At 42.6% G+C, this 21,831-nt stretch overlaps 4 protein-coding genes across 4 annotated transcripts; all 4 read right to left on the minus strand.

Moving 5' to 3' along the window:
- Positions 1-290: 290 nt before the first annotated feature.
- LOC110534766 (uncharacterized) lies at positions 291-6,244 on the minus strand. The gene is made up of 4 exons (XM_036933887.2): positions 5,729-6,244; positions 2,528-2,625; positions 2,344-2,446; positions 291-2,107 (listed from the first exon to the last, which is right to left on the minus strand). The coding sequence occupies exons 1-4, from the start codon at positions 6,030-6,032 to the stop codon at positions 1,272-1,274; spliced, it is 1,341 nt and encodes a 446-aa protein (XP_036789782.1). The 5' UTR covers positions 6,033-6,244; the 3' UTR covers positions 291-1,271.
- A 101-nt stretch (positions 6,245-6,345) lies between these two features.
- On the minus strand, positions 6,346-10,074 carry LOC110534754 (uncharacterized). Its single transcript, XM_036933886.2, has 4 exons — positions 9,606-10,074; positions 9,388-9,479; positions 8,006-8,114; positions 6,346-7,893 (listed from the first exon to the last, which is right to left on the minus strand). Exons 1-4 carry the CDS (start codon positions 9,856-9,858, stop codon positions 6,698-6,700), a joined length of 1,650 nt encoding a protein of 549 aa, XP_036789781.2. The 5' UTR covers positions 9,859-10,074; the 3' UTR covers positions 6,346-6,697.
- A 180-nt stretch (positions 10,075-10,254) lies between these two features.
- Positions 10,255-15,623, minus strand: LOC149980198 (uncharacterized). Its single transcript, XM_090187883.1, has 4 exons — positions 15,075-15,623; positions 14,558-14,715; positions 13,593-13,662; positions 10,255-11,575 (listed from the first exon to the last, which is right to left on the minus strand). The coding sequence occupies exons 1-4, from the start codon at positions 15,298-15,300 to the stop codon at positions 10,560-10,562; spliced, it is 1,470 nt and encodes a 489-aa protein (XP_090044009.1). The 5' UTR covers positions 15,301-15,623; the 3' UTR covers positions 10,255-10,559.
- A 1,904-nt stretch (positions 15,624-17,527) lies between these two features.
- Positions 17,528-21,481, minus strand: LOC149980199 (uncharacterized). The gene is made up of 4 exons (XM_090187884.1): positions 21,153-21,481; positions 19,990-20,159; positions 19,583-19,655; positions 17,528-19,450 (listed from the first exon to the last, which is right to left on the minus strand). The coding sequence occupies exons 1-4, from the start codon at positions 21,373-21,375 to the stop codon at positions 18,498-18,500; spliced, it is 1,419 nt and encodes a 472-aa protein (XP_090044010.1). The 5' UTR covers positions 21,376-21,481; the 3' UTR covers positions 17,528-18,497.
- Between the last annotated feature and the right edge of the window lie 350 nt (positions 21,482-21,831).

A 21,831-nucleotide genomic window follows, 5' to 3' on the forward strand; every position in this document is an offset into this window, starting at 1 on the left:
ATTGCGCCGACATCTGCAACGTTTACAGTGAATGCAGTCTCCATTAATGCGGGAACATCGACCTTTACATTTCAATCACGCTGTAATGCTGAATTTCCGCGATAGGGATTTGGTTAAGTAATGCATCCATTCTTGTTTCTTGAGGTTAGCACATACATTGTGTGTGTGTATATATAGACAATTGATTGGATATGTATAACCAATCCAACCAATTGGAGAGCTGTGATTACTTACAAGGAAGCAGATATAAGTGATTGGTGTAAGCAATTAATAAAAATACTGCAGAAAAAAGCTATCCAGTGGGCCATTTCCCATGAATTTAATTGACATTTATTTGATTTGACAGCATAAACCTGCACTTCCTCTGTCATGTATTAACCCTTCTCTTGCCATTCCTGATTGTGTAAACTGTCCTCGCACTGTGCATTTCAACTGTTTACACAGGCAGCCTAATTCAGATCTTTTCCCCCCAACTAATTGGTCTTTTAACAAATCAGATTGGCTCTGAAAAAGATTGGATGTGAAAAGATCTCATGTGATTGGTCAAAAGACCATTTTGGAGAAAAATTGAATTGGGCTGCCTGTGTAAACTGCTTCTCACCTGTTACACCTCAGTATTGCCGCGTTCATGTGCTAGTCGGAACTTAAATATTTCCGACTTGCTAACTGGTTCAGCGCAGCAAGTGTATAAACACCTATGATAACTAGAGCCAATTAGCAAGTCATTAATTTCAGCGTTTCCTAGTTCCGACTAGCACGTGAACGTGCATTGGTCTCAAATGACCCTGTCAGCAACTCCTTCAAAACATGCAGGAAAACGTTTTATTATTTGCTTCGTTCATCCCTGTGATTCAGTCACACAGTGAAGTCAGCCATGCCAGACGAGGGCTCAGTCCAATCCACTGGTCTCCGTAATGTCCTGCTTCATCCTCCTGGACTTCTTCTAGTGGTAAAATAAAACCATGTCCCAAGTTGGGATCAATAAAGTACTACTCTAAAAACAAGCCTTTCCCAGGGACAACCCATCTTACCTTATGACCAAGGTAAGACGGGATGTATTGTACTAAACAGTCACATAAAGCTAATGACAGTGTCATCTTTAGGTAAATATTCATTTATAGTTAACAACATACATTTCTCAACTTCTATCTGTGGACCTATCATCCAAGTGACTAAAAGGCTAAACGTTTTGATCAGGAAACCTATAGCTAGTGTAAATCACTTCAGATACAGCTAACACACACACGTACTGTACAACACCTTTTCTACAGTCAAGCAGAAAGTTCGTTTTGAGCGTGAGGCGGCTCTCCGCACCGCGACTGCTGTCTGTGTCTCCGAACGCTGCAGAGTTGAGTGAAGGACTGGCCGCACCGAGAGCAGATGTAGGGTTTCTCCTGGGTGTGAACGGTCCTGTGTCTCTTAAGGTGACTTGACGAAATGAAACTCTTCCCACAGATCGAGCAACGGTACCGCCTCTCGCCACTGTGGATTAGCAGGTGCACCCGGAGGTTGTTGGGCTGCGCGAATGACTTGCCGCAGTGTGGGCAGCTGAACGGCCGCTGTCCCGTGTGGACCCTCTGGTGCACCTCTAGGGACGCCTGGCTGTGGAAGATGCGGCCGCAGAAGTTACAGCCCATTGGCTCGTTTGTCGTCGTGGCTCCATGCGGCTGCCTCTGATTCGCTGGCGGTGCGGGAGGAGGAGGAGCTGTCATGTCAAAGGGGGCGAAGACGCCCATATCGCTGCCGGGGAACTGTCTGGACTGGCTCTCTACGTCAGCCTGGGTTTGGTAGGAGCAAGATGGATGCCCGGCAGCCTCTGCGTTTGCGGCTGCTGCCTGGGCCAAGGAAAGCCCCAGATGCCCCAGAACCCTCTCCTGCATCAGAGCCAGATCCAAACCGGGGCTATTCAGTATCTCTGTGCTGAGATCTGGTCCTGTTGGCTGCTGGGGTCTCTGGTTCACACCCTCTGTCCCCATCTCTGACTTGAGGTTACCTTCGGATCCACTGGTCCTAGTGGGCTCAGTGGGGTCCTCTGTGGCTGCAGTGGGCGAGCTGTGAGTGTCAGCCATGTTATGTCTCTCGCTGTCATCGTCGTTGGGTTCTGGAACTACCATCAAGGATGAAAAAGGAGTCATCAACACAATGATCAGACATTCCTAATCATATACAATAGGTTGCCTTTAAACACAGCACAAGTCCTAAGAGTTGATGTCTTCAGCTAAGGGCTAAGAGTTGATGTCTTCAGTTAAGGCCAGTAGTAGCCTGTGTGTTGGGTATTTCAACAGTGAGTGGATTGTAAATAAAAAAGTGTTCTAAGTAATCAATATCTGCACTGAAACTTACCAGTGGGTCTACTCTCTGAGCTGATGTTCTGTTCTACCTTCAGGTCCACGCCACAGCTGTCCACTCTTTCCTGCTTGATTAGGGACAATGCAGTTCTGTCTTCCTGTAAATAAAATAGAAAAATACAGATTACGTTTCAGCCTATTCCATGTCATTTACGTTCATTTTGACAGCAAAAACACACCTGAGGCATGTGGTGGTATTGTGAATGGTCCTCGATTGTAGCCAGGGGGCCTCGGGCCTGGTCATTACTCACTGGCATGGCAATTGAAGACACTGAAACTACGAAGCATTGTCATTATTAGGATCATTGTATGAAGATCTGGGCACATATCCACAAAGTGTCTCAGAGTAGGAGTGATGATCTAGCATCAGGTGCCCTGCCCATCAGGTGCCCTGCCCATCAGGTGCCCTGCTCTTATTCATTATGATTCAGGTTAAAAGGCTAAATTGATCCTAAATCAGCACTCCTATTCTGATATGCATAGTGAAACAGGTCCTGACTGACAGGAAAACATGTATAACCAGGGTAGGGGAGTAACGGATTACATGTAATTCGTAACTGCTTACAAACAAACAAACTAATCCGTTACCAGGAAAAATATTGTAATTAGATTACAGATACTTTTGAAAAACTAGGATTACTCCTAGGATTACCTTTAAATTCAGAAACGATGTTTGCGTGAATCTTTCTGTTTTCTCTATGATATTCAAATCAGCATTGAAAAAAGGCACAAGTTAAGTTTGTTTCACCTGAGTGAGTCTGACCACAAGTCAGAGACCACTATGATGTCAGAGACCACTATGAAGTCAGAGACCACTATGATGACACGCCCAAGGTGTTTGATGGATTGCGGGAAAAGAGCAGGAATAGGCTTTTGTAGGCTATGTCTTCCAATAGTGCCACTGCTGTCGTCATCCAAAGATTATCCAACTTGAATAAACACTTGGAGGTTAGGATGACAGCAGTGGTGATGTAGTCTACGGACGATACGAATATCACCTATTATTGATATCTACATAGCGCATTGATGTGAATCACACTGCTGGTATCTCATTTAGCCATTTGCACCTTTGCCGGATTGTGGTTGATGGTTGTTCACAAACGTGTACAATTCATTAAAGTATTCACACCCCTTGACCTTTTCCACATTTTGTTGTGCTACATCCTGAATTTAAAATTGATTCAATTGAGATTTTGTTCACTGGCCTACACATAATATCCCATAATGTCAAAGTGGAAATATGTTTTTAGAAATGTTTACAAATGAATAAAACATGAAAAGACATTGAATATATCCATTTGAGCATGGTGAAGTAATTAATTAATTACAATTACATGGTGTATGAATAAACCCAGTCACTACAAAGATACAGGTGTCCTTCCTAACTCTGTTTGCCGGAAAGGAAGGAAACCCCTCAGGGATTTCACCATGAGGCCAATGGTGACTTTATAAAAAACAGTTCAAGTTTAATGGCTGTGATAGGAGAAAACGGAGGAGGGATCAACAACTACTAGCCTAATTGACAGTGAAAAGAAGGAAGCCTGTACATAATAAAACACATTCCAAAACATTCATCCTGTTTGCAACAAGGCACTAAAGTAATACTGCAAAAAATGTGGCAAAGTAATTCACTTTTTGGGGCAAATCCAAAACAACACATTACTGAGTACACCACTTCATATTTTCAAGCATAGTGATGACTGAATCATGTTATGGGTATGCTTGTAATCATTAAGGATTGGGGAGTTTTTAAGGATAAAAAGTATCTGAATGGAGCTAAGTATAGGCAAAATCCTAGCGGAAAACCTGGTTCAGCCTGCTTTCCACCAGACACTGGGAGATGAATTCACCTTTCAGCAGGACAATGGCCGGTTTGACAGAGCTTGAAGAATTTTAAAAATAATAAGTGGAAAATGTTGCATAATCCAGGTGTAGAAAGCTCTTAGAGACCTCACCGCTGTAAACGCTGCCAAAGTTGCTTCTACAAAGTATTGACTCAGGGGTGTGAATACCTATGTAAATTAAATATCTGTAGTTAATTTTCAGTAAATGTGCAAACATTTCTAAAAACATGTTTTCACTTTGTCATTCTGGTGTGATGTGTGTAGATGGGTGAGAAAAAAAACATTGAATCCATTCCGAATTCAGGTTGTTACACAACAAAGTCGAGGGGTACAAACGCTTTCTGAAGGCACTGTGTGTACTTTATCCCAATACTGGTTTAATTGAACAGCCAGTGAAGTATGCACTCTCGTAACAGCTGCATAATGTTGATCTCACCCTATGGAATAACAGTTTGAGGGAGTTCCTCCCTTCTACACTCCTCCGTGTTATTGTGCTTCATGATGTCAAACACAAGTTTAATTTAAGAAGTCCACGAGTGGGGCTTTTATTGCTCAATCTAATTTGTGCTGATTCCCAAAAATTGCCCTCACAAAAAAAGATTACAGTCAGAGGGAAGTATAAACTGCAGTATGTCGCAAATACTTCGTTGAAAATGCCAGTATTATTTTACTGCAGTAATTTTGCAGTTACAGTGCTGTATACCTGCAGTTCAACTACAATTACTGCGTCCAAAATACCAGTCGACTGCACTTTTACTGCTGTTTCAAAACTAAAATCTTGTTTTGTATGGGTGTCCATTTACCTAACAGACACATGCTCAAACTCGCGCACTTTTGATAGATGCAAATTAGGGAAATATCAAAGCGTCAGCACCAAAAACATAAACATTAGGCCTATAGCAAATGCAGCATATGTCATTCATTTTTCTTAAGCAAATGGTACTTTTCGGTAGTGCTCAATGCATGCCATTCCATGAGAGCAGCATTTATTTTTCAACTCGAAGCAATGAGGCCGATCAGTCCTCCAAGACAAGATAAACAACAAAGTAAGTTAATAAATCCTTCGTTTTTGGGTTATGCTCCGGTAAAATAATTTGGCTAATATATATTTCAAGTCGTATTCTTCAAGATCATGGGGTATTCAATGAATTGGAATGACTGGAAATCGGACAGACTTTGTTAATGTAAAGATAACCTAATTGTATTATTATCTGTAGTAGAAAGTAATGGGTTCGAAGAAGCCTACAAAGCCAACCCATACAGTAAAATGCACCATCGATTTATGGCCATCTATGTAAACGCTAACATTGATTTATCCCGCAATAGCTGTCGTTCAATTGGTAATATTCATTTTTACCTTCTAATGCCTCTTAAAGGGAAAGTAATCATATTACGTTCGGGAGTTTGGGCAAGCCAAACATTACGTTGCTGATTACAATTTGACAGGTAACTAACGGATTGCATTTAGAAACCCAGCCCTGTTTATAACCCGTTTATATATATAAATATATATAAATAATAATAAGCTGTCGGTACCTTCATGTGGTCTCAAATTAACTGCATGCATTTCATTCCGTAGATCGCGTCTTCTGAGTCTTCGCTCATAGCTCCGCATCTTCACGTCCATTTCGCGTAATTTTCGTCGGAGCACATATTTCTCTTTCTCGGTTTGCTCTCTCTCCCTCTCAATTTGCACTCTTTCCTGCTCCATTTGGGAACGCAGAGAGGAATAACCATCATCAACAATTTTGCAGATCTCGACCACCGCCGAATTGGCTAGCACCTCCATTATCGAAGCTATTTGCAATTGATAACCAACACAGTCCGCCATTGTTGCCATTTCTGCTCTTCATGCACCGTTTAATCTACAACCGAAATACTTAAGCCAAATTGCCTATCGTTGCTTAAAAATGTTGGATGATTATACTAGTTTGAATACTTATGTAAAGCCCTAGCTTGTTATTGTTGAATAACGATACTGCTTCGGGTCTAGAAGGATGCTATCGTGTCGCCTGTTGATGACGTCCTCTCTTCTCGTTTGACTGGATTAGCACATTACTGCCACCTTCGGAGTTTGAAAGTAGAGACAGGACTAAAACAACTATTCTAAACAAAACATTACACTGCACGAGAGCTTACACACACAACCAATATTTTTCATAGAATTTTTAATTGTTAAACATAATAGCCTTACCCCCCAAAAATTGAATAAATCTTGACAACCCACGTTTGCAGAGCAGCCTTTGATGAAGTAGTAGGTTTAATAGCAATAGGGTCATCATTTAGTGACAGTTTTTCATTCAATGCACTGAACAAGCATGATAACTCCACATTCATTTTCAGGGGGAATGTTTTAATATGTTCACATCACACCAAGAGACAGTTTACGTCAGGATATTATTACAAAACAACAATGTTTACCGTGCACGATGTACAAAATTCATTATATCAATATTTTACCAACACGATATAAACAGAATACAGTGTCCATTAATTATTCAAGACTTAATCCTGCGTTCTACTGTGGACACTCTGGTGCCTCATTAGGTTCCCGAGCACAGAGAAACTCTTCCCGCACTGAGTACAGCTGAACGGTCTCTCTCCGGTGTGGACGCTCTGGTGCACTTTGAGGCTACAGGATTGTGAAAACCTCTTGCCGCATACGCTGCAGCCAAACCGCTTTTCTCCTGTGTGAACACTCATGTGTCTCTTGATGTGGCTGGACTGGGAGAAGCGCTTCCCGCATTGGGAACAGCTAAAGGGTTTCTCCCTGGTGTGTATTCTCTGGTGGGTCTTGAGCTGGTGCAGGTGGAGGAACTGCTTGTCACACTGGGTGCAGCTGAAGAGTTTCTCCCCCATGTGAATTCTTTGGTGCAGTGCGAGGTCTAGCGAGTTGGAGAACAGCCGTCCACATTCCTGGCAGTTGACCAGTCTGTTTGAGAAGAGGAGGCCCCCTTGTGTCGAGTTTGAAGGGCTGACGAAACCATCGTCGCCGGGATGCGGACAAGAGGTCAGCTCCTCGCCTCCAGCGCCGTCTCCTCGGTGGTGAGTCTGTATCCCGGCCATTTCCGACGGAGAGAAAAAATAGTCTAAGGAGGTATCGAATCCTTTTACATCCGATTCGCTGGACCTGCGCCCTTCCGATGACTCGCTCTCCCTTAAGTTAACGTTGCTCTGAGGACAGACGTTTGTGCTGTTCCCCAGCTGAATACCCTCCCTGTTTTTCCCAGGGATGTCAACTCCACACTGAGCAGCCAGGCCCATTCCAATATCCCTCCCTTTTGTCCAGGAGGGCATTCCTGCCTCCATTTTAAGAGTGTCAACTCCTCCGGCCTCCTGCTTCCAGCCCAGTGAGGCAGAGGAAGCCATACTGTCACACAAGGTTGTGACCCCACTCGGAGTCAAGGGCGGCTGGGCATCAAGTGGCTTAGTAGAGTCCGTTTCCACCAAATAAGAACAAGATGGATCAAGCATGTCTCTACCATCCTCTATGCGAGAGAGGCCAGCTGCTGTATGACTCTCTCTCTGATATGTCACACAGTCCGAGCTGTGTGTGTGCTGGCTTGCCGTGCTGTGCCCGTTCGCGGTCTGTTGGAGCCTCTGGTTGTCGCCGTCCCGCTTCTCCTCAGCTACCTCCACAGGTGAAGTTTCTGCATTCAGGATTTGATCGTTCACAGCAACAAGAGACCGAGACACACTAACTGAGGACAAGAATGAGAGAGAGAGAAGATAACAATAATTTCATGATGCGATTGTATACTTTTTGTAACTAGACCATTATGGCCCCATCCTATTGGTAAGTGTGGTACCTACTCAGTCTCCTGGGTTGCTGGTTGTGCTTTGAGCCACAGTCCCTCAGCTCCTCTTCCAATTTCTCTTCTTTTACAACCACTACCTCAGGATGCTCAGTCGTGTCAAGGTTCTGCAAAACAAGAGGAGGAATTGGACTCAACTCTAACTGTCCTGCTGTATCCTCAAGTTCACTCCAGGAATAACCACACAGTCTATAAGTACAGTTGGAGTGCGCTCTTAAATAATTCCCCATTTATTCTAAAATAAATTGAAATACATTTTTGTCTAACTTTTGGTCACCACACCTTATTGGATTTTCAACATTGATTCTGCAATGTTATTTTTGTAAACTTAGTTTTCATTGGCCACTCCAGAACAGTCCAGCGCTTCTTCTTGAAGCATTCCAAGGTGCTTTTTGTGTGTGCTTGAGGTTGTTGTCCTACTGGAAGAGGACCTTCAACAAAGACACTGAGTTGAACATTGCATTCCAAAACACCTTGATAATGTCTTGCAAACATTTAATGCCCCCAGTACCAGAAGCAGCAAATGAACCCCACAGTATTGTCAAACCGCCCCCATCATTGATTGTGGGGAGGGTGTTCTTTTCTTTGAATGCTTTGTTTGGGTTTTGGTAGACATAAGAAGATCACACTGCTGAAGGAGACACAAAATGCCTGATTTAACTTACCAAAATCCACCCAAATGTTCTGTTGACCCCCCCCCCAAAAAAAAATTGAACTCTTTGGCAATACAGATCAGCTCTGTGTTTACTGACAACCAAATTAAGCATTCAATGAAAATAACACCCTCCCTACCTCTGGTAGTGCACAAGCCATCATGACATCAACAGATTCAGGTGTTTTGTAGTCTACACCTAGTGTCCAAAAACTGGGTCTCTGTTGAAGGTTATAGGTCTTCCAGCAGGACAACAAGCCCAAACACACACAAAAGCAACCAGGAATGGTTAAGAAGAGAGGCTGGAGTGTTCTGGAGTGGCCAGCAAAGTCCAGATCTGAATCCCCTCAAAAACCTAAGGCGAGATCTAAAAACAGCAGTTGATGGCATCCCTCTAATATTAAACAATTATAGCAGTTCGCGGCTGAAAAGTGAGCCAAATTGTCAGTAGAAATGTGTGGAAAGCTCATTGATGGCTACAAGAAGCACTTGTCTCCAGTTATCTTGGCCAAAGGCTGTGCAACCAAGTACTAGCTCCGGGGTGCCAATAATTTTCTCCATGCTGTCGTTTTTATTTTTTTAAATTAAAATGTACAAAAATAAGCCATGTGGAAAATCTGGTGATCAAAGTACTTATTTAATAAATGGGGAACTATTTAAGAAAAGTGCAAGAGTGCTGATATATTTGTCTGCAACTATATCAGATATGTAACTTAGAATCCATTAACCTCTTCACTGACAGTCCTAGTGCTCCTGTCCCCCAACACCACGGATCCTCCATTTCTCCTTACACTGGGGGACTGCTTCTCTTCGACTTGATCTATATCGGAGTGGAAAAACAATAGATTCATGACATGCACGGCATTGAGAACATGCAGTCCACAAATAATATTTCCTGCACCAAAACTCACGTCTATCATTGCATTGGTAAACTATAGAAACTCACCTGTTCCTTGCGCACCAAAACAGCTCGACAATGGGGGTACGATGTTTCTTTTGACAGATCGTTCCCTAGAACGAACCTCCACCAGGTGTAGTTTGTTCTTCAAAGCCTGGTTTTCGCTCTGAGTTCTCGATATTTCAAGGCGCAACACGGCATAGCCATCGTCTACAAGTTGGCAGATTTCTGCCACTGCCGCGTTAGCCAATACCTCCATGATGGAGGCGAGCTGAGAGTGAAAAGGTACAGAATTCGACATTATCGCTTAACGTTATTTCACTCAAAGCTTACACATTAAGTGTATTGGATGAATGGTTTGTAGAGTAAAAGTACCATGTCATCAAAAAGCACTAACTACATTTATGTGAAAATCTTCGGCGATATTGTTTGTGTTCAGCTCGCTAGCCGTTAACATGTCATTGTTTACTTCCGGGTGGCAGAGGTCATGACGTTAGTCTACCGTAAATACCAGTTTATCGACCCAATTGATTTAGGATGCTGTTCTACTCGGATTCCGCCTCCCTCTATAGGAGAACTCACCATGTCACAGAAGTAAACACATTCAGTTCCAGGTGGAGAAAGTTGCTCTGTATTTACAAATCAGTAATCGCTCACTCATTCCATAGTTGCCCTGTTTATAAAATGGAAACATAAGTCTGGATATGTTTTTATTCAAATACGACAAGCTATTTAACAATGAAGCCTAAATGATGCTTTTCAAACAAAAGGAAAAATCTAATTTTGCCAAAGCCAAAAATATGAGGGAAAAAATGAGACATTAAAACCAAAAATTCTTACACTTAAAAATGTTCATTCAGTTACAGCCATTTTATTTGGGTCATGTTCAGTGAAGAGCATAAATGGTAGCTGACATTCTCAGACAGAACACACGTTAGACATCATCACCACGATCATTGTTCAACTCAGGTTGTGGGACCTGAACTTACCAACCAAAGGCCTTCAGGTCGCTGTCCATACAAGATCAGAACACGGCTGCTCCACCTTTAGAGGGTGCTTTTCAAGCTGGTGTTTTTTAAGCTGGTACTGACTTTTAAAGCCCTTGTTGCACTCTGAGCAGCTGAAGGGCAGGTCTACCTTGTGTCTGAGCTGATGTTTGGTGAAAGGTGATTTGAGCCTAAATACCTTGCCACAGACGTCGCAGGTATAGTGTTTCCTTTGTATTTTTCTATGTATAAACATGTGAGAGCGCATGCTATTTTGAGTCGCCCAAGTTTTTCCACATATTTCACAAGTGTATTGTATCGGTTCATTCCTTATGGGTGCCTCAGAACTCTCAGCTGACTCAAACTGACTCTGTTGGTCCTCAATGTCCTTGGACTCAGGTTCTGGTTCGACAGTCTGCTCCACCATTAGAGGGTGTTTTTCCAGCTGGTGTTGTTTGAGATGGTACTGCCTTTCAAAGTCCTTGTTGCACTCGGAGCAGCTGTAGGGCCGGTCTCCCTTGCAAACAATGCACTCGTGCATGTCGCGATCCTGGCGCTCCTTGAACGTCTTGCCACAGTCCGCGCACCAGTAGTCTTCTCCAACGTGTATGCGCTCATGGTAGTCACGTATTTTAGAATATAAAAACATCTTTCCGCACACAAAGCAACTGTAGGTTTTCACACTGTGTTTGAGTAGCTTGTGCTTTGTCAAGCCATTCTGATGCTTGAATTTGTCACCACAAATATCACAACTAGAAGTCCCTTTGTGTGTTATCAAGTGACTTGTCATTCTGCCTTTCTTGGTCCCAGTCTTTCCACATATTTTACAGGTGTATCTTATGTTATATTTCTTCCTCTTTGTAGGTGCTGCAGCATCCACAATTGACACCAGCAACAGACTCTGTTCTTTCTTAAAGACGTCGAGTCCAAGTTCTTTGGATCCCCTAGAGGCTTGACTTCTCTCTTCCTCATCACTTTTTCCTATGATATTCTGGTTGGCCTTGTGAGTCTCTGGCATCCACCCGCTGTAACCTGGAAAGGCAGTCACCAACAATACATTTTACAGGTTTGTTTCACAGTGACTCGTCATATTGTCCATTAGAAGCTAAGAGCATACAGTGCCTTCAGGAAGTATTCATACCCCTTGACTTATTCCACATTTCGTGGCCGAATTCAAAATGGATGACATTTGTTCTCACCCATCACCCACACAATACGCCATAATGACAAAGTGAAAATGTTTTTATACATTTATTGAAAATGAAATAACTTTCACACCCTTTGCTATGAAACTCAAAATTGAGCTCAGGTGCATCCTGTTTCCATTGATCATCCTTGATGTTTCTACAACTTGATTGGAGTCAACCTGTGGTAAATTCAATTGCTTGGACAAGATTTGGAAAGGCATACATACACCTGTCTATATAAAGGTCCCATAGATGACAGTGCATGTAAGAGCAAAAACCAAGCCATGAGGTCAAAGGAATTGTCCGTAGAGCTCAGAGACAGGATTGTGTTGAGGCACAGATCTGGAGAAGGGTACCAAAACATTTCTGCAGCATTGAAGGTCCCCAAGAACACATGGCTTCCATCATTCTTAAATGTATGATGTTTGGAACCACCAAGAGTCTTCCTAGAGCTAGCTGCCAGGCCAAACTGAGCAATCAGGGGAGAAGGGAGGTGAGGTGAACAAGAACCTGATGATCACTCGGACAGAGCTCCAAAGTTCCTTTGTGGAGATGGGAGAACCTTCCAGAAGGACAACCATCTCTGCAGCACAACACCAATCAGGCCTTTATGGTACTGTGGACAGATGGAAGCCACTCCTCAGTAAAAGGCACATGAGAGCCCACTTGGAGTTTGCCAAAAGCCAGAAACAATTTTCTCTGGTCTGATGAAACCAAGATTGAACTCTTTGGCGTTACGTCTGGAGGGAACCTGGCACCATCCCTACGGCAAAGCATGGTAGTGGCAGCATCATGCTGTGGGTATGTTTTTCAGCGACAGGGACTGGGAGACTAGTCAGGATTGAGGGAAAGTTGAACAGAGCAAAGTACAGAGAGATTCATGATGAAAACCTGCTCGAGACCTCAGCGAAAGTTCACCTTCCGGTAGGACAATGACCTAAAGCACACAGCCAAGACAACATGGAGTGGCTTTGGGACAAGTCTCTGAATGTCCTTGAGTGGCCCAGCCAGAACCCAATCGAAAATCTCCTGAAAATAGCTGTGCAGCAATTCTCCACATCCAACCTGACAGAGCTCGAGGATCTGCAGAGGAGAATGGGAGAAACTCCAAATACAGGCTTGCCAAGCTTGTAGCGTCATACCCAATAAGACTCGAGTCTGTAATCATTGCCAAAGGTGCGTCAACCAAGTACTGAGTATAGGGTCTGAATACTTATGTAAATGTGATCTGTTTTTTGTTTAATACATTTGCTACACAAAAATAAAACCTGTTTTTGCATTCCCATTATGGGGTGTTGTGTGTGGATTGACGAGGGGGGGAAAAACAACTTCATCCATTTTAGAATAAGGCTGTATGGTAACAAAATGTGGAAAAATTCAAGGGGTCTGAATACTTTCTGAATGCACTTTCTGAATGTGGAAACGTCCTCGGAGCAACAATGCCACAAAGTGGTAGACCACACAAGTTCACAGAATGGGACCGCTGAAGTGCGTAGCGCACAACAATCGCCTGTCCTTGGTTGCAACACTCACAAGTTCCAAACTGCCTCTGGAAGCAACGTCAGCACAGAAACTGTTTGTCGGGAGATTCGTGAAATTGGTTTCCGTGGTCGAGCAGCCACACACAAGCCTAAGATCACCATGCGCAATGCCAAGCGGCGGCTGGAGTTGCTCAAAATTGGTAACATTTCTTAAAACATGTTTTAACTTTGTCATTATTGGGTGAGAATTTTTGTATTTAATCCATTTTGAATTCAGGGTGTAACAAAACGTGGAATAAGTCAAGAGGTTTGAATAGTTTCTGAAGGCACTGTAACTCATTCTGCAGAGCTTGAACATGTAATACAATAGCTTCAACTGACCTTGAGACTCCATGACATCATCCGTTTCCTCCTGTTTAATGAGCAGCGGTGCTGAACATGTCTCCACTCCCTTCCAAAAGACAACCAATGGTGTTATTAACTCTCATCAGCCTTTAAGAGAGTAGATCATACAGCAACAGTTAGACAAGCATCTTGTTGTAGGGGTTTCCATTACAAAACATAATGCAGCAGGGGAATGACACCAAAATCATGGAATATATTTAATACAAACAAATATTTGGAAGGGCATATTTTATGCTTAAATGAGAATATTTGAAAACAGCCTTTAAAAATGTTTATCTGTAGCCTAGATGGTATTTTGAGTTTTTATATATATTTTTTTGCCCTTTTCCATGATATCCAATTGGTAGTTAGTCTTGTCCCTTCGCTGCAAGTCCTGTATGGGCTCAGGAGAGTCTAAGGTCGAGAGCCATGCATCCTGTGAAACATGACCCCGCCAGGCCACACTGCTTCTTGACACACTGCTCGCTTAACCCGGAAGCCAGACGCATCAATGTGTCGGAGGAAACACCGCCCAACTTGCGACCGTGTCAGCGTGCCTGCACCCGGCCTGCCACAGGAGTCACTAGAGCACAATGGGACAAGGACATCCCGGTAACCAAACCCTCCCCTAACCAAGACGACGCTGGGCCAATTGTGCACCGCCTCATGGGTATCCCAGTTGCAGCCGGCTGCGACACAGACCGGGATCGATCCCGGATCAGTAGTGACGCCTCTAGCACTGCGATGCAGTGCCTTACACTGCCGCGCCACTGGGAAAGCCCTATTGAATTCATCTAAGGGTCATTCAAAGCCTTAATATACTATTTACAGTTAAAGCCCTGCTACACATTTTTGCTGGGCATGAGCTTGCATGGTTTTCAATTAAATATGTCTGGTCCTCGTCTCTGTGAGACATATCTACCCTTACAAAAATCGGCAGCCAAAGCACAAGCTCCACTCACCTTGTCTGTCATCTGACCAAAAATCTGCAATGGCTGTTCTTCCTCTGATACCAATGACGGTGGACCTTTGTCTTCAACAGTAAGGTGACCTTCTAGCCAAAGACCATTGGCCTCTTGTTCATTGAGGATTTGCTCCACGACTGGGAAGTTTCTGAAACCTGATGAGGGGGGTAACATACAAATTGAGTTTTTCTGAAAATGTTGGTCATACAGGGATAATAAGGCTCAGATTTCACAAAAACATGTAGTAGAAATATGCCATCACTCGTCATGATTGCATATATTTAGAATAGTATTTGCAAAGCACCTCTTCACTACTGAGGGAGTAGGGTGCCCCCTACAGACTATAGCCCTAAGGTCCAGCAGGGAGCACTATTATTCAGTCAGTAATAACAGCGCCCTCCGGGGCTGCACATTCAGGCGACTGCTAGCTAGCCTGCTAGTGTATTATTCGTCTCCTAGCTTCCTACAGACAAATAGTCAATAGTCATAACTATCTGTAAATATTTCATCTCACCGTCTTCTTGAACGCTCTCCATACTTTTCGCAGGCTTTTCCTTCCCCTTGCTATTCTCCATCACCTGCAATTTTGTCCTCGAACTTCGGTTTTGTTCTTGCAACATTTCCACTCGAAGAGCAGCATACGTTTCTTCCATAAATTGACAAATGTCTTGCACGGCTGTTGCTGTCAAGGTTTCCATAATGAAGGCAACACGAGAACGAAAGGCAAGTTCGAAAGACATAGTTACACAAATACAAAAGTTGATGCGTGTTGTTCAACACCTGACAGTGGAAGGAAATTAGCTACTGGCGGAATGGTTGAAGAAGTGTTGGCCGTTTCCAGAGATATCGATTCTTCTTCTTCATGTGGTTTTTCGGCAGATTTAGACGCTTTGTTGCGTATTGCTGCCTTTCACAGCTCGGAGTATGAATTGCAATAAATACCAGAGGAAGAGGCGAAGCGAGACGTTTTACTCAGCCCAAATCGGTTTACGAAAGTGAGGAATTGTTGTATGGAGGAAATAAGTGTCGAATTTGTTAAACGAAGCATGGCTTTGGTCCAGTCTGATCTCACCTCCAGCCTTCCTTCCATATTTGAGGACATGTATTTCCATTGTTAGAGCGGTCACTTGAATATCTTGTCAATATAATAGACCATCTTTATCTGCCTCCTTAAAATGTTCCTGCTGTTATCAATATTTGTGTTGTAAAATAATAAAATGTAAATATCACTGACTGATTTTTATTCCTCTCCAAATGTTTTTTTAAAAGTTGACAAACCTAAAGGAAAGCTGTTACTGCAACAACTGATAAGTCAGAAGAAAGATCTATCAATTCCATCACTGATTTACACTGAACAAAAATATACACCAAACATGCAACAATTTCAAAGATTTTTACTGAGTTACAGTTCATAGGGAAAATCAGTCAATGTAAATAAACATATTAGGCCCTAATCTATGGATTTCACATAACTGGGCAGGGGCACAGCCATGGGTGGGCTTGGGAGGGCATAAAACTACACCCTTGGTAGCCAGGCCCAGCCAACAAGAATGAGTTGTTCACCTTAAATAGGCATTATTATTGCAGACAGAAATACTCCTCAGCACCCCCTCAGACCATCCCGGATGTGGAGGTCCTGGGGTGACGTGGTTTGCGGTTGAGGCAGGTTGAACGTACTGCCAAATTCTCTGAAGTTATGGTGGAGGCGACTTATGGTAGAGAACTGAACATTGAATGCCAGTTGCACATTCCCTCAACTTTAGACAACATATGTGGCACTGTGTTGTGTGACCTTTTATTGTCCCCAGCACAAGAGTCACCTGTGTAATGATCACACTGTTTAATATATACTGATGAGTCAACAGGGTCAATAGAAGGTAGGCTCTGAGGGTCAGGTCTTGACACGTTCCTGAATAACATAGCAACACCTGAGGGAATGGCATCTAAAACAATTGCAAAATCTTTAGGTGTTACAGGGACCTTGTAAAGTGATAATAATTATTTATAACTGAGTAAAAGACCCTCTGCATTTACCAGTTGGCTCACCAATAGGATATTATTTCGGAACCAATATTCTAAAAACAGAGGTATTTTTATACAATATATCCCGATTATTCCATATATAATATCTGTGTGGAGAAAAAGTGTGTTTATAAATTAAGGGCCATGACAAGAACCTGCCGATGAAAAGCAGAAAGTTTAACTGGAACTTTGTCAATTTATAATTGCAAAACAACATGAAGTTAAGGCCACCAAAAGTAGAGAAGACATGATGAGGAATAAAATTCCAGATAGAAGTGGGTGGAAGTTAATCTTTCACCATGGAGTGGAGTTTAGTCCGCTAACGACAAGCCAGAATTGGAGCCGGGACCCCCGTCCGTCAGACACTCGACTGCTATCCTCTCCGCTCCGAGAGATATGACGACAAAAGTCACCTGGAGCGAAGTCCACTAGCGAGCTAGCCGACAGGTGGGGAAGTAATTGTATCCGAGCTTCCTGCACAGGCAAATAACCTATACGCATAATACCTAATTTAGCAGTTCGCTGGCTTCTCCTTCCCGATGATATTTTCCATTACCTGTGACTGTCGAGCTTTGCTTTTGTTCATGCAACATTTCTACAGCACAAGTTTCTCCCATAAATTGACAAATGTCTTGCAAGGCTTTTTCTATCAACGTTTCTAAAATAGTGCCAACACGAACGAAAAGCGAGTTCGACAGACATAGCTAATTAACCTGGTAAATGTTAGCTAGTGTGCTAGAATGAAATGACAGTGGAGCCAAATCTGTTATAAATGAAAACGAAACCCTTCTGTCTGTGGTGGAACCTTTGAATTGCTGGTGGCCGTTTGGTTCCGGACAGCTGACGAGGTTGCCCCGGTAATATACCGTAAACACTTATCTGCCTCCTTAATTTCACCAACTTTGAATACTTGTGTTATACATGCAAAATAATAAAATTAAACGACAGGTTGAAAAAAATCTTTATTCCTCTCAGAAAGCAACATATTGGGTTGACAAACCTTTAAAAAAAAATACTGTTACTGAAACCCCTGATGAGTCAAGAAAAATATAATTTCCTTCCTTTTGATCAACTGTTCTTCCACAATCCTTGCTGTCCAGATTTTAAAAAATTAAAAAAAGTTTATATACATGAAAAGGGAAAATCCAATGTTGCTAAAGCAAATCAATATTCAAAACAACACACAATTTCAGGTAACACAATACACCCTAAAATCAATTAAGACCGGTGTTATACAGGTGGTTGGTGGCACCTTAATTGTGGAGGATGGGCTTGTGGTAATGGCTGGAGTGGAATAGTAGCAAATTACATTCTATTATGAGCCATCCTCCCGTCAGACTCCTCTGGATGGTTTGTCGGGACTTATGGTTTATTTGCAAAGCTGATGGTTGTGGCTAGATGGATAAGCTAAACCTAACTATCCCTTTTCTTAACCTCATTCTCCTAACCTGCTACATTAGTCTTTCTAACCTGCTAATTAATTAGATCCTCCATTACAGCAACACTGGCAGCTTCAGAGCAAAGTGAAATCACAAGGCACAGAGTTATTGAATTGGTGCAATTTCACACAACAGCCCCCCCCTCTAAATGAAATGCTAATTAGTTGCTAATGTGGATCATAAACTACAAATACCATGATGATCTGGAATGCCGAATCAAGGCAAGGGTAAGAATCTCTAGAATAACTATCTAATGTTAGCTAAATGTAGTAATGAATAATATTTAAAATTGACAATCCATACCTTCTGGGAATGCTATAAAATCCAAAGGTTACAGGCAGAGTTAGAAAGTGTGCTGTCAGAAGTATTACAATGTAAATAAATGTTGAACAATGGAGACAGAAAAAACGGTGGAGTTTGAGGCAGGGGCTGAGGGGGGTGTGAGCAGTTAGGTCTGGGCATGGTCATTATTTTTTTTAAACCATACAAAACAATGTATCATGACTGGGATGTGGCTGGTCCACCATTAGAGGGTGTTTTTCGAGCTGGTGTCTTTTGAGAAGGTACTGTCTTTCAAAGTCCTCATTGCACTCGGAGCATCTGAAGGGCCGGTCTCCCTTGTAAACAGTGCACTTGTGCGTATCGCGACCCTGGCGTTCTTTGAACGTCTTGCCACATCCTGAGCACCAGTAGTCTTCTCCAATGTGTTTACGTTCATGGGTGTCCCGCGATTTAGGATATACAAACATCATTCCACACACACAGCAACTGCAGGGTTTTTCACTTTTCTCCTCAACTCTATTTTCTGGGTCGACAGTCTGCTCCACAGAGTGTTTTTCCAGCTGGTGTCTTTTGAGATGGTACTGCCTTTGAAAGGCTTCACTGCACTCGGAACAGCTGAAGGGACGTTCTCCTTTGTAATCAATGCACTCGTGCGCGTCACGATCCCCGCGCTCTCTGAACATCTCACCACAGTTGGAGCACCAATAGTTTTTTCCAGCGTGACCACGCTCATGCCTGTCGCGAGATGTGGCCTGCCGGAAGGTTTTTTCGCACACAGAGCAACTGTAGGTTTTCACTGTGTGTTTGGATCGCTGGTGTCTGTTCAAGTAATTCTGAAACTTGAATTTCTCACCACAGATATCGCAGCTAAAGGGCAGCCCTGTGTGTGTTATCATGTGACTTGTCATTCTGTGTTTTTTTCTCTCGGTCTTTCCACATATTTCACAGCTGTACCTTTTATTACATTTCTTCTTCGTGGGTGCCGGAGCATCCTCAGCTGACACCAGCAATGGAATCTGTTCTCTCTTGAAGTCATCGAGTCCAAGTTCTCTGGATCCCCCAGAGGCTTGACTTCTCTCTTCCTCATCATTTTCTCCTGTGATATTCTGGTTGGCCTTGTGAGTGTCTGGAATATCCTTGCCATAACCTGAAAAGGAAGTCACCAACAATACATTTCACAGGGATATTTCTCAGTGACAAATACAGAAGCTAAGAATAACTCATGCTGCAGAGTTGTGATTTTTGTATTAAACATATTAAAATAATAGCTTCAATTGACCTTGAGACTCCATGTCGTCATCATCCATTTCCTCCTGTTTTATGACAGGTGGTGCAGGCCATGTCTCCACCCCCTTCCAAAAGACAACCAATGCTGTTATTAAACTGATCCTACAGCAACAATTACACCAACACTAGCATTTTTTTAAATTACAAAAACAGGGGGAATGACACAAATTATGGAATATATTTTACACAAATGTTTTCAGAAGGGCATTTATGTTTAAGGAGCCCTAAACGTATTATCATCTGTAGCCTAGACAGTATAGAGCTTGCCTAGGTGTCATTCAAAGCCTGCTACACAGGACTTGAAACTTTGCATGGTTTTCAATGACATCTGGCTGGGAGTAGCCAGTGCAGTTCTGAGACATTTCTAAAATCGACAGCCAAACCACAAGCTAAACTCACCATGTCTGTCATCTGACCAAAAGCCTGTGATGGCTGTTCTTCCTCTGGTACCAGTGACAGTGGACCTTGGTCTTCAACAGCAAGGTGACCTTCTAGCCAAAGACCATTGGCCTCTTGTTCATTGAGGATTTGCTCCACGACTGGGAAGTCTCTCAAACCTGTTGGGGAAGCTAACATACAAATACAGATTTTCAAAAAAAATTGTTCAACACAAAACTGAGATATCGAGGCTCAGATTTTCCAAACATAGTGGACACATGCAATCATTACTCATGGCAGGATGGCGTAACTACGTTTTTCTGAGAACTAGGTTGCATTTGCTATAGCTACGTTTTACTAAAGAGGTGATAACATAGTAATCCGCCTACTAACGCTACCGGCAACAGACTGTTACCAAGGTTACTTCATGGACATTAGTCAGAAATAAGTTGTAAAAAAATAAGCAATTCTTTACAAGCCAGAATTGTGAATACAATGCAATTTTAACATACTTTACCGCTTGTCCGATAGTCCTTTTAGCGGTGGAAAGTGTTAAACCGACTTTCTGCTGCACCAGTAGGTTCTGTTGCTTGTATTTTCTCCTGACGCAATTCACAATATGTAAACAATAGCCGAACATGGTCAACCAAAGCGCATTCCTTCTTAATCAACTGGGTGCGTTTGTGAAATTTAGCAGGTGATTGCGTGGGACAATGTTTGGTCGGTGCTTCGGTTAAACTCGGCCATTGTTGACATATTATGCAAGTGGCGTGCGAATTGCGTTTGCATTGAAAATACCAACCAGAAAGACAAAAACAGACCAGCGTAGTGTCTCAGATTATCTCCAACATAAGGACAAAAATCCGCAGGCAACTTGTAAAATAAAGTTTATTCAACAATCTGACTTGTGATGGGACTGTTAACAAAAAGTGAGCATAACGATACATGTTAGAGACGAGAGAGGAGTCTCCCGGAATCGTTGAGGCTAGTTAACGTTACTGTCCAGACTTGGAGTTTGAGCGTCCCCCAGACATGCGACTATTAGATATCCTCTTCGACCGGGAGATGTGTAACGTTAGTTACTGTAGGCTTCAAGTGAGTAAGTGACATGGCTAGCTAATTGTAGGCAAGCTTCCTACAAACACAGCCTATACGCATAACCAACGTAGCTAGCTTTGACTCACCTGGTTTTTGAATTATCTCCATGCAGTTCGCTGGCTTCTCCTTCTCGATGTTATTTGCAATCGCCTGTAACTTTATCGAACCTTGATTTTGTTCTTGCAACATTTCCACTCGAAGAGCAGCATACGTTTCTCCCATAAGTTGGCAGATGTCTTGCACGGCTTTTTCTGTCAAAGCTTCCATAATGGAGGCAACACGAGAACCAAAAGCGAGTTCGAAAGACATGGCTACAAAACTCACTAACCACGCTAAGTTTGCAGTGTTAAGTTACTGTTGGAGTGTTTGAATTGCTGATAGACGTTTGGTTCCGGACAACTGACGAGGTTGCACCGGTGATATACCATAAACACTCGTTTATCTGCCTCCTCGATTTGCTAAATAAAACCAAACGATACAGGTTTTTACACTTTTATTCCTCTCAATAAACAAGAACATATCGAGTTGACAAACCTTTAAAAAATAAATGCTGTTACTGAAACCACAGTCACAAATATTTCTCAATTCCATTTTTATTAACAACTCTAATACAACCCTTTCTGTCAAGACGTTTTCAGGCCATAGATTGTTGTAATGTTTGAGTCACTCATATCGCATTAACACACTAATTTGGCTAAATGTATAGAATACGAAAAATGAGCTTTAAACCTGCAAAATTCTCCCCGCCATCAAGGGAAGTATGAA

Source organism: Oncorhynchus mykiss, chromosome 10 (assembly GCF_057628025.1).
Source record: "Oncorhynchus mykiss isolate SJ-2025 chromosome 10, ASM5762802v1, whole genome shotgun sequence".
Classification (NCBI taxonomy): domain Eukaryota; kingdom Metazoa; phylum Chordata; class Actinopteri; order Salmoniformes; family Salmonidae; genus Oncorhynchus; species Oncorhynchus mykiss.